This window comes from Lacerta agilis, chromosome 3 (genome assembly GCF_009819535.1).
Source record: "Lacerta agilis isolate rLacAgi1 chromosome 3, rLacAgi1.pri, whole genome shotgun sequence".
NCBI classification, from domain to species: Eukaryota; Metazoa; Chordata; class Lepidosauria; order Squamata; family Lacertidae; genus Lacerta; species Lacerta agilis.
The window spans coordinates 45727303-45740741 of NC_046314.1; the positions used below are offsets into that span (position 1 = coordinate 45727303).

A 13439-nucleotide genomic window follows, 5' to 3' on the forward strand; every position below is an offset into this window, starting at 1 on the left:
CTGTTTAGGTTACCCAGTCGGCATTACTTGTCTTTTACCTCCCGGGAGTGATTTCAAACTTCATGCTTTTGTGATACTGAATTATGCAATGCTAGCTTTGCCTTTTCAAGAATTCATCCCATTATTTACCCAAGTACCCATCTTTCAAACTCTGCTCCAGATTTGCATCTTCATTTAGGCAGACTGATACTGCAAGGAAAGCATGTGCCTTCCTTTTCTTGCTTTTCCTGGTTCCTGTATGGTTTTTAGAGGAATATCTCATAAGCAGACATTTATATTAACTGTATAGCCAGTTTCTGCCTAAGTCCAAAGCTGTTGTGAAAGCCATCACTGTTGTTGCTGTCACTGGAACTTCAGAGAGCTGCTATATTTGAAATAGTAGGTCCACACCAGTTCATCAACCTCCCTGCCCCCACCCCCCAAAAAAGGAGGAAAGAGAGGACAGAAGATTTTGCTCAGCGATTGGTACCAGAGTTTCAAATAGCATCTGTGGTGATGATTGTACAATAAATTTCTACCATGCCCCATCTCTAGGAATAAAGGTTTACAAACACAAAACAGGAGCCATAGAATGACCAATTATATTATAAATGAATTAGAATTAATCCACCCCTCTGTGACACTAGTTGTTAACAGCTAACTGAAACAAACAAACAAAAAAGTCCAGAAAATATTGAGAAAACAGATCAGGATCAATGTTTCAAAATTGATTTTTAAAAAAGAACTTGGGTGCACTATTGGACAATATTGCCGAAGTTAGATGGATGATAGACAAGTATAGCAGGTAGCCAGAATCTGAAATATATAAACTTCACAAACACTGTTGCATTAAACTCATCTGTCGGACCAGAAGTTTCCAGCAGAGCAACAAATTAACTAAAGAATGATCTGTATTTCTATGGAAACACCCAGACAAAGATATCATAAAAGGATTATTTTGAAAGCTATAGCCCATATTGCATGAGGATATTTTATATTTTTCTGCTTCTTAGCAGTTTTTCAGCAGTTGCAATAAAGGGATTAGGTATTTGTCTGCTTTCTTTTCTCCTCTAATACATTCTCCATACTATATATACAGTATATCTCCTTTCCCTTACCGGGGCCTAAAGTGCAGGTTATACTTCCCAGCTATAAAGACATTCGTCATAATGCCTTAATAGCCAACATACACACCCACACACCCAGTGGAGAAATAGGGATGTTTGTGTGGAGATGAACCCTTAAGACAACCCCATTCTCTACCTTGCATGATGGCAGTCATGTAGGATGGGCAAGAAGTGGATAGGGACTCTTTCTGTCAGTGAAAGGGACTTTTCTGTCTCTGAATACAACAGAGTGCACCAAGCAGAAATCAAATAACACAGAGGCGTAGGAAGGTCAGGTGGTACCTGGTGCGGAAAATTTCTTGTCCACCCCCCCCCCATTGATTCCCCCCTTGCAAAAATGGTTTTACATTATTTCATATTTTCTTACAAAGGAATAATAACAAGTAATAATAATAATAAATTTTTTATTTATATCCCGCCCTCCTCGGCCGAAGCCGGGCTCAGGGTGGCTAACATCAGTTACATAACATTGGTATAAAATCAAACAATAATTAAATTACCTCCTAAAAACATCTCAAAATCAAATTAAAGTCTAATTAGATGGCTTTCCACAGGGTTAGGGTTGGGAACAGTAAGTGCTCCACTGAACTGAAATTTCAGCCTTCAGGACATAGGAAAACAGCCAAGTAAACAGCTATTTTGGTGGAGGAAGGTCAAGATATTAACCGATATGCATGAAATTTCATATATAGCTGTATAATCCCTAGTATAGTAAGATAAGACCTTTGGAGCAGGCATGTTTTTTATGAACCACCCTAGTAGGGCAGTAATTGTTCCTTGATAATTTGTCACCCCCTCCATTATGGAACATGGGGCGGTCCGCCCCCTACACCCCCTTGCTACACCCCTGAAATAACATAACTAGGCAGAGAACAATAATATAATTAAATATAAGCCTGCTCCCTGCAATCTTATGCTGAGGGTAAGGGTGAGGACAAAATTAATTTTGTTCACATTTTGCTAAGAAACTACCTGATTCTCACTTCCTGAACCAAAAGATTCTTGTTGTCCTGGCGTCTTTTAGGAGGATGGGCAGCATGTGCATTTAATAAAAGCTTTTTTAATAAAATGAACCAAAATACAGCTATCCTTTCAAATTCATACCCCTCCAAATTTTGCTATGCTTTTTTGCAGTGCACATTTGTGAGACCGTTGTGTACTGAAATGCATATATTAGGGGTTGGTGTGCATAAAATCCATATATGTCAGTGAGGATAACATTAAGTGTATTACATTAGAAGAAATTACTTGCAATAATGTTTATATTACTCAAAACAACAGCCAAAATGTTTATTAGGAGAAATTCACACTAAAATGCTGAGAGTAAAATTTTCACGAGGGTTAAAAAATAAATAAATCAAAAATTGCTGTAGATAATTGGAAAACTGAATTTAGGATTATAAAAAATGTGAAACGGAGAGAAGCTGAAAATGACAGATTCTTCCATCACTAGTTGATATAAGTCTGTGGTATGAAAACAAACACAGTTTATCTGCAGAGTTCAAGTTTTGTGTGCGTGCTTAAAGTGCATGCGGTAGCTAGCGATCTCTATGAATTGTGCCAGTGTGAAGAGAAACCGGGGAACAAATATTGCAACATATTGCCGCACTGAGGAAACTAATTGTTACATGTGAACTGGGAAATATGGCAAATGAGCTGGTTAGGGATTATCTTACTGAGCAAACTATACGCCTTGCAAAAAAGAATCAGAAAGGAAAAAATAATGAGGATACGGGAGGCACAGTTCAAGTTGCAGAAAAATGAAATGAAAAGGCACATAAATGCTTACAAAGGGAATATGTATGAAAAATCACAGACCCAGAAAATGCAAAGTACAAGAAAATACATGGTTTCATTGTGGATATACATAAACTAAACTACACAGGATGCCCTGCAATCACTAAGCTCAGTGCAATCACTGAAGAAAGACTAGGCATTTGACAGAGATATGCCAGAGCAGCTAATCCAGTCAAGACTTAATTATTTACTGTCATGCAATTATGTTGACAGATGTTGCTGTTTTGAGTGTGAACAGAATCAGCTCTGCATATACTAAAGGGGGGGGTGACCTGTGCACAGTTAATATTTCTGCCACATCCTCAGACTGTAGGAGAAATGTTGGACTCAGCAATCTCCATCCTATTATTTTCAATCTACTTGTATTGCTTCGTACATTTGCAACCCACTTGGCAAACATTGCACTTGATAAGCTATTGAGACATCCCCGTCCATGGCCATCTGCTTGTAAATGTGACTTTTGTTTTGGTATACATGTATTTTCTGTACCTGCATTTGCAAAAGCACTCCTATAATGGAAACATATTTTTTTGCATTCATCTTCAGGAGTAGTATATGGGCAGATAGCTTGCCCTCAGCTAATCACTACAGCACTTCAAACACCAGTTTCGGTTGTGACTAAGTGCTATTTTAAGAAGAAACTTTGCTGTGCACATTGATTTGTTGGTCTATGAAGTTAAAGTGAGACATGACATGACACCTATTATTAAAGAAGTGACTATTTCCAGTCAGAGTCCAGGGCCACTGTATTAGAGGAGCTTAAGAACTTAGTACACAAAAAGACACTTTGGAAGAGAGTGGCTCATCAAAACGGGTTTCCTCTATAATCATAGCAAAGAATGGAAGCATTCGCCTTTGGGTGGATTTCAGAGAGCCGAATTAAACCTTTGTGACTGACAGCTATCCATTGCCACACACATTAGAGGTATTTGCAGAAAGCTATGGAGCAGAGATGTTTTCTATCACTTGGAAGAGTGCCAAGTGTTTCATGAAATCAGCATAGTATGTATTACAAATGCTGTATAATTTTGTTTTGCATTCCTGCCATGCGGATGAGCATCAACACCAAGCACTGTTTAAAGAATGATGTAATTTGGCAGGATTGGTTGATACAGGCCGAATTGCTCTCAGATGTGTGGTAAGGAGTGAGAGCATGCTTGAGCCCCCCGCAATAATACTTCATCCTATTTTAAAAGAGAAAACGGCTCTATCCAAATGAGTGCATCATAAGTAACCAAACAGATACCCATTTAGCAAAATATGAATCTGGTGGCTATGAGCCAGACTATGAACGATTTGAGCCTTTATGTGTTGCCTATGGTGGCAGACTGGCTTGCAGCCTGTGTGCTAAAATTAAAAAAAAAACAAAAAAAAACAGTGCAGATGTTTAGCAGCTCTCTCTTCCCAAATGCAAAAGAATTGTGCTCCCAGGTGCTTTGTGTGCATATTTTCACAAAGCTACAGTGTTCCCAGTAGTTTAAGTAACAGCATTACCGCGATTACATTTTCTTTCTGCTGCTTTCAAATCAGTTTTATGAAAATTTGCTGCAGTTCCCCCCAGGACCGAAAAGGCATGGGGACAGGGTGTAAGTAGAAGCAAGTGGAAACGTAGGTTTTGCGGATTCCTTCAGCTTTATATTATGCACCATTTATGCATTCCCAATAGCTCATTCCCTTGGTCTGAAATTTATAATAATGATAAGAGGTGTTATAAATGTGCTCTTTGGTCTCCCTTCAGGATCCTTTTTCTGCTCCCCTAGCACCTTAATTAAATCTAGGATAACACACATTGTCAGAAATATCTATGGGGAATGTTGAGCTATTATAATTAAGATCAAATGAATATTTAATGTCTGTATTGTATTTATATATTAGAGTAATGGCTTCCAGCATAATATATTTCTATCTATTGGTGAAAAGGGGAAAGTTGCACTGATCCAGGGGACCACAATGGTAAAACACGGTTTTACCTTTTAGACCTAGTATTTATTACTAAATGTGTGTGTGACAAAACCTGAGCAGCTGCTGCTGTCGTGGAAAAGCAGCTTTCAGAGGAGCAAAACTGAACCAGAAAATGAAACTTGCAGGGAGTTATGTCTGTGCATCTATAATCTCACTTTCCTCCAAAGAAAAACAAACTCCAGGAGAAGCGATGCAAATAGGGATAACTCCCAACTCCTGTGGTCTGCAGTGTTCTCTACACAGAATGACATTCTGGGTTTGGGCACAAGTGGGTGTCCACAGGGTACAACATGTGTCTTTATTGAGTAGAGTGAGGCTGAAGTTGCAGGACCTTGGACATTTCCAGGTAGACAACAAGAGCCCTGGAATATGAAGCAGAGATTAGTGCATCTTTTCTTTTGGTGTCTCTGATTTGGAAGACGATTCTCTGCATTGGAGGGTCTGCACTACCCCCGTTGGGCTCATTGTGTCACCCAGATAGGGAAATTTGTCACTCTCAATTTCCCATTTTTTTAAATCTAAAGTTCAGATCCCCATATCAGTTTGCATTTAAAAACAAAAACAAAAAACAGTTCTTAGGAGAATTTGTCAGCGTTTAGTATGATCTTCTCCTGTACCACTGTACTTATGTGGGTAATGAGGTTTGCTTGCATAGCAGGTCTTCCCCCCCTCCCTCCACATGCTCCCCAACCTGCTCTTGGATTCCGCCCCCCTCCAGAGCAGATTTAGGATGTGGGGCATATGGGGAAGACAAATTCCATTGTACAAGCAGACCTCATTCTGCACATGCAACAATTTAGTTGAAACATGCCCTCGGGTGCCATTGCCTCTCAGCCACCCATCTTAAGCATTGCCAGTGCTGGTAAAAAGGCACCAAGAACAGAAAGCATAAGACTTATGGTGTAATGACATCTTTCAGACTTGGGGTGTTGTCTCTGGGGGTCCCAGATTCGAGATCTGTCTAACTCTGGGCCAGAGCTTGGGTCTAGATCCAGCACCTCCCAAGGTTTGCACACTGGTCTTCCTGATCCATTTGGTTTCCTGTGTCAGAGTCTTGGCTAGCTAGACCCTAATTTCATGATTATCATAATTTTGATTATTTATCACTTGTGCTATGAATTTTGCAAACACAGAAAACATGTTTCCCATCTGCATGAACATACCGAAAAACAGATCAGTAAATGCAGAGCAGGAAAGAGACAGTTATACATGAGTAGGTATATCTCTCATTAGAAATGTGCAAAAACCCTAAAACATTTCACTACTCTTATAACTTCAAGTTATATCTATCCTAGTTTAATTTGTTTTTCACTTTAGGGAAAATTTGATGGCATTGCAAATATTTCTATGTTGTTGCATTACTAGATTATTTCTAGAAATGATTCTGCAAGATCTTTCAAATATTATCCTCGAAAAACTGCTAACCATTGCAAATAATTCTAATAAGGGGCTTCTGTTAGTATCTACTGCCTATCACTGGATTATGATTTGTGTACGTGTGGGATTTGAGAAATGTGATTTTGTGCCTGAAGAGTCTGTAGGCAGAGCATAGATCTTATACATTTTACCTGTTGTTCGGATGGGGGTAAAAACATCTGTTCCCTGCCTCTACAAAATCTATTTTTTTTTAATAAACTTTATTCTTTTAAAAAAACACTCATACATATAACAAATATCACAACATACAACAAAACATAATATAGATAACATACAACAAAGCACCACTTAGACGAAGAAAAGAAAAAGAAGAAAAGGAAAAAGGGAAGAATAAGGATAGAGAAAGAAAAGAAAATAATAAAAGGAAGGATATAATTATTTACATTCTTACCAAACATAATGATCCGATACAAACATCAAAAACAAAAAATTGTAACATAATTTCCACAAATTAAAACATTTCAATGTTAAATAAAAAGACTTCCAACTAAACTCGCTGTTTCTGCTGTTCATTTTCTATATTTATCGCACAGTAAATTTTTCTTTTTGTTCCTTTTTGTCTCCTTATTATCTCTTACTTGATTTATCATCTGGTTCAGTCTATTTCTGCTATAAAGGAGCTCCTAATACCATTATTCTCCAGGTATTCCTCAAATAGCTTCCATTCAATATGGACTTTTTGTTTAGTCTGCTCTCTTACCCTTCCAGTGTTCATCGCTAACTCAAAGTACTCTAACATCAAGTTTTGCCAATCCGTCATATTTGGTAAAGTCTTATTCTTCCAATTCCTGGCTACTAATATTCTGGCCGCTGTTATTCCATATAGTATTAATGTTCTTTTTGGTTTTTTTATCTCATCTGGCACTATACTTAGTAAAAATAATTCCGGTTTTTTCTTAAACGTACATTTCAGTAATTTTTTCAATTCTTCATAAACATTATGCCTCTACAAAATCTAATAGAAGTGCCCTTGCACTGTGTCCTTCTCCAAGCTCATAGCTGTCTTGCAGGTAAAAAGATCCAGAGTTCAATCCTTAGTCTCTCAGAGTTAAAGAAGTAAGAGTATGCCTCTGAATACCAGCTGCTGAGACTGCAAGTCGACAGAGTGCTCATGTCCTCCTTGAGGGCTCATGTCCTCCTCGCAGGCTTCCCACAGGCATGTGGATGGCTACTATGAGCAAAGGTTGCTGAATTAGACAGGCCATTGGCCTAATTCAGCAGACTGTTCTTAGAAGACCTTCAAAAAAACATATGTATGAATCCTTAGAGAGATGCAGCTAGTTAGAAAAGATATTGACGTATATACTGGGATTACGTCGAAGTACCACATGTTCATGTGTGGGAAGAGATGGCTTGGCATTAGATCTTACTATTGGCATGAGTGTGCCATTTATGCTATCTTTGCACTAAATGTGCTGCACACTAGTTACTGACTCATCTCAATGGCTCTTAGAATAATTTTTGGATTACCAGTAAGTGCTGTTGGCTTCAGGGTGGTGAGTTTCTCAAAAACAAGTCATGCCAGATGAATCTCGTTCCCCCCCCCCCCCTGATAGAATTACAAGCCTGGTGGATCAGGGGAATGCTGATGTATCTTGATTTCAGTAAGGCTTTTGACAAGGGCCCCCATGATATTCTAGTAGAGAAGCTGGTAAAAGGTGGGCTGCATGAGGTAACTGTTAGGTAGATTTGTAGCTGGTTGACTGACTGAACCCAAAGTGCTGCAACACACTGTTGACTCAGGTTAAACTTGTGGTCTACTAAGACTCCTAGATCCTTTTCCCATGTGCTACTGGAAAGCCAGGTATCTCCCATCTTATATTTGTGCAGCTTGTTCTTCCTGCGAAAGTGTAGAACTTCACATTTTCTCCCTAAACATGGGACAAAAGGTGAATCCGTGTAGCAGTTGTAACCCCTAGACAGCCACCTTTAGCTTCCATTCTGGAAGTGCCCTGGGTTTCTGAATGGTTATAGAGAGTTTGTAGTGTTGGGTTTTACAGAGTGACTAGAGGCTGTTGATGGCCACCTCTGTGCATACTTGCTGCCCTGCTGTCACATGACGCGTTTTTAAGCAAGTATTGCTGCTTCCATCCAAAGTCTCAGCATGAAAAGTGCTTATGTCAGGGATTACGCTCTGCCAAAAATAAAACCCTTCTTTGCTCACATTATTAATTCATATAATTTGCAAAAATGCCGACTCTCGGGGCACTGCTTCCCAAAAGCCCTCAACAACAATATCTCATTAAAATTAAAAACAAACCCTCTACATAATAAATGGTCTTTCAAGACTAGTCAGATGGGAAGAGGTGGGGTGGAAGATTGGCACTTGAGGTAGCAGAGCGCTGATAGAATTGCAGAGGCCACAATTTAAAAAGCCTCTGGGCACACACTTACACACCTACGCTGGGGACACCTGACTATTAGGCAGAGCAAGGCAGCAGGTAGTGAGTGGACTTAGCTGTGTGTGCTGTGCAGCCAGCTCTGTGCCCCCTAAGCTAGCCTGCCCTCCTTATTTCAGTGAAGGGTGCTATTTTGTCACCACTGTTGAAATAAGATCCAGCCGCCAGTCTGGTCAACTTCTATACATGGAATAGTGAGAGATCCCCTTTTCTCGGTGTCTCAGGCAGCAAAATGCCTTAAGCCAGCCCAAGTTCCTCATACTGCACTGTGAGACAGAAACAAATCAAGGAAAAATCAAATTGAGAAAGTGCAGCGTCTCTATGGAAAGGGGGTGGGGAGGACAGACGACAGTGTCAGATTGGGAGAAGTTTAGAGTGATGCTACCAGGCACGGCATTCTTTTTACACATTACTGGGTGCTTGAGGCTCCAGATTAGAGGTTCTATCACCTGTTCTCCTACAAGTTTATTGGCAAAGAATGTCATTCCTATGATACATCTCATGTCAAGAAGAGAAAGAAACAGTGGGTAGCAATATTTATATCAAACTGCAAGTATTACATAGGCAAGTTTCAAATCTATATACTCAAGTCTTGAAATGGTCACATTTGTGTAGCCAAAACAACACCCATGCATGAGAGTTTTCAGCAAATTAAAGGGGATGTGTGTGTGTGTGTGTGTGTGTGTGAGAGAGAGAGAGAGAGAGAGAGAGAGAGAGAGAGAGAGAGCTACAGCCAAATTCTGTGGCCCATTGACCACAAAATACTTACTCACTTTTGAGAGGGGGCAGAAATGGGAAACCGTATATAAATAGAAAGGTTTTATCTGGGATAGCAGGAGGGAGAGGCATATAAATATAAAAAAGGGGAATGACAAAATCTCAAGTGTCTAAATAGGCCATTTCCTGGTTCAAACTGTGACCTTACCTTTAAATGTGCCCAGATATGGAAGTTCGTCCATTATTGAGCGGGTGGCTATATGAGCAGGCCCTAGGCCCTCCTGGTAAACCAGCCTATTGCAGGCCAGATCGTCTTGCTGCCACCACTGGGCCAATGGCAGCAGGGGTTAGTGAGAGTTCCCCTGGGTGCAGGACCAACCAACCAATTGAAATCCTTGGTGCCTCACCCAAAGGAAGTTTAAATGACCGGCCTCTGTGGCCATTAGCCGTTCTCTTACCATGCCTTTGATCCCAAAACCAATAGACCATGTGTTGTCTAGTTATTTGCACTTTAGGGAGCAGGGTGGTCACGGAGCCTCAGTATGCAAGTGGCAGCTCCCTATAGAAACCAGTGCAGAAATCCAAAAGTTTAATGCAGCTGGTATTGAGCATTATTGTGTCCATCCTATCTCACTTGCCCCCCAAACCCTCACAGTGGAACAAGGACCAAGCATACTCAGTGGTGACTGAGTACCAACTGTGGAGGGTTTTTTAGGGGATGGGGTGAAATAGAGTGGCGCCCGCCCTGTGGAATACCCTCCCATCAGATGTCAAAGAAATTAACAACTATCTGACTTTTAGAAGACATCTGAAGGCAGCCCTGTTTAGGGAGGCTTTTAATATCTGATGAATTATTGTATTTTAATGTTTTGTTGGAAGCCCAGAGTGATGATGATGTTGATGATGATGATTTTATTAATTAGCAGAAGCATTCCCCACAGCAACATTTTGTCGGAGGGTCCGACTTATAACTATGAAACAGGATGAAGGCTTTGCAAGCATGACTCATTAACTGATGTGTTCCCTCTTGCAGGGTCCCCCTACAGAGACAAAATAACCATCGCAATTCTCCACCTGCAAGAAGAAGGCAAGCTCCACATGATGAAGGAGAAGTGGTGGCGAGGCAATGGTTGCCCGGAAGAGGAGAGCAAAGATGCAAGTGCCCTTGGAGTACAAAACATTGGTGGCATCTTCATCGTATTGGCAGCAGGACTGGTTCTTTCCGTCTTTGTGGCAGTGGGGGAGTTTTTGTACAAATCCAAAAAAAATGCCCAGTTGGAAAAGGTAAATATTGTCCTTTTCGCCATTAATTCTTCCATGATGATGTACTCGTAGCCCTCTGGGCAACCAACTGAAAAGCCATTCTGATGTCTTTAATAGTCTAGCACATGTCATTGAAGGTCGTAGTCAATGAGCACTGGAGCTGTCATCTTTATACAACTTTTAATTTGTCTTCAATATTTTTAATTGTAGCCAGCTTTCAGGACAAGTGACTATTTCTCCTCTTATTCAAGCTTGAAAAAAGACACCTTTTTGCTCCTGGAAGTTCACTGCAGTTAATTTTATGGATGAAGAAGAAAGCGAAATCTGTAATGGGAAACAATTAACCTTCTACAGATAGATCTGTGTTTAAGTGGCACAACCTTCTTTCAGTCCAAAGTCAGAAGTCTAGAAAATTTATTTCTATATGTCCTTTCTGGAAGATGTTTACTCTTGAAACTTATGGTGGTAGCATCTGGAAAAGCATTTAGATCAATATATGAAGGATTTACTACTGATTATGATTTTATACCTTGTAACTTGGACACATTCCAGTTTTAAAATTCAGAATGTTGAACTTACTCTATACTGGATCGACAAGTGGATGGATGACTACTTTTTGAAACATAAGCATCCATATAATTTATGTTTTAATAATATTTATGTGTATATATGTAATATATAAATCTGAGCTAAATTATGTCATCTGTTTTTATGCCTTACTTTGAATATACATTTTTACAACTTGCAGAAAATATGTCATGCATAATTGAGGAGCTTGTGACTTCCTTACATTCCCATTTTTATTATTGTTACTTTTATTCAAATTGGTAGTAAATCCAAGAACCGTATGTGTGTAGATTTTTTACCCCTTTTTCAGATGCTATGGATAATATAAACTAATTTTAATAGTTTTGGGACTTCTGAATTTGCACTGATATAGGGTGCTTCCAGGTGGCAGTTTATTGTGAAATCAGTGTTGCTCATGCATGCAAGTTTTTTTTTTTTTTTTGTAGAATCCAGACAGTGACATCAGAATGTCTTCCCACCCTATCTTTCCCCCCCTTTACATTTGATTCAGATGTCTGCTTCCTGAAGAAAATGTAATAAGTAAAAATAATTTGATATAGGGCAATAATAATAATAATAATAATAATAATAATAATAATAATAATACTCTGCCCATCTGGCTGCTTTACAAACTTCCCAATACAGGGCTGCCTTCAGATGTCTTCTAAAAGCTGTGTAGTTCTTTCTCTTTGACATCTGAAGGGAGGGTGTTCCACAGGGATGGCCCCACTACCAAGAAGTCAAGGCTGTTTTAGGGAGCTGACTACAGTGGTACCTTGGTTCCCAAACACCAAAAACCCGGAATTAAGTTTTCCGGGTTTTCAAACGTTTTCGGAAGCCGAATGTCTGATGCGGCTGTCGGCTATTGTTTCCGGGGCGCCTGCACCAATCAGAAGCCACGCCTTGGTTTTCAAACATTTTGGAAGTCAAACAGACTTTTGGAATGGATTAAGTTTGAGAACCAAGGTACCACTGTAGTATTATTATTTTTTGCAGGGAGCAGGTTATTTATCACATGGGTGGGGTGGTTTCAGTGGGTAGTATTTAATGTACAATATACCCATGTTGTTTCCAACAATCCAAATGAATCAAGGGTCCCTTGCTCCACTCATTACCGCATGGGGAAGGCATGTTTGAATTTCAATAAACATTAGGAAAGGCTGTTAGGTCAAAGTCTTCACACAGTACATGCAGATGAATTACCTCAGAGACTGTCATCATGCAGCGTGCATTGGTGTGATGATAATAATACATTGGAATGAGAATAATAAATTATTGATTAATACTAATTAATAATAATTAGCAATAATAATATAATGCAGAGGACATTTTCAAAACTTCTTAAAACTTTTGTGTAAGACTTGGTCAAGTAAACAGTATTATTATTATAAACCCCTCCCCCCAAAACTCCTCATTGTGTAAATAAGGCTGGTAACATTTTTTCTTGCACACATCCTGGATTTTTTTGTTAAGGCGCATGCACACAATACGAATACATCTGTGCATGCCCAGAACAGGAATAACAAGGCAATGGAGAGTAGGAGGAGGTGGTACTTAGGGGAGAGGAGATACCTCCAGATATATTCTATCAAACTCCACTCACTAGTCTGGAGGGCAAGTAGCAGGCTAACCATGCATATGTATGACTGAAAAAATGAGAATTTGTGGAAGCTTACTTGGTTACAGCATGGTGCTGATAACATAAGGGTTGCAGGTTTGAGCCCTGTATGGGATAGCTGCATATTCCTGTGTGGTAGGGTCCCTTCCAGCTCTATATGATTCCATGCCAGACAGACACAAATGGATCTGAGCAACCTGTTCATGATTTAAGGTCCCAATCTGGAAGCACCCATAAAGTAACCTCTATCCTGACCGCATTTAGTTGTGATGTAACCTTGCTGATTTCACTGGCACAAGTAAATGTGTGTAGGATCCAGCCCAATTTACTTCCAGCATTAATACATATCTTATTTTTTTAATATAATGTACTGTTGGAGGAATTTTTGATGTTAAACCTTAAGATTGGGTGAGGTCACAAGTTCCTTATGGATTATTTGAACATGTATGTGTTTCATTAAACTGTGCTTTAGTAAGAATTTATTAAGTAAAAATTCAGCTCCTCTCTAATCATGTAGGATGATTAATTCTGTCAAGCTAATTTTGCAGCTTTCCTTTTAATCACTGAGACCAA

General features: G+C 39.5%; 1 protein-coding gene across 3 annotated transcripts in view; it reads left to right on the plus strand.

Moving 5' to 3' along the window:
• Positions 1–13439, plus strand: part of GRIK2 (glutamate ionotropic receptor kainate type subunit 2) — a 438302-nt gene that overhangs the window by 406467 nt on the left and 18396 nt on the right. For 2 of the 3 annotated variants that reach the window (XM_033143497.1, XM_033143496.1), the window contains exon 16: positions 10452–10702. In XM_033143497.1, coding sequence (XP_032999388.1) covers positions 10452–10702 — 251 coding nt within the window. Of the gene's footprint in view, positions 1–10451; positions 10703–10891; positions 11495–13439 lie in introns of those variants that run through there. The other variant, XM_033143498.1, reaches the window with a different exon arrangement.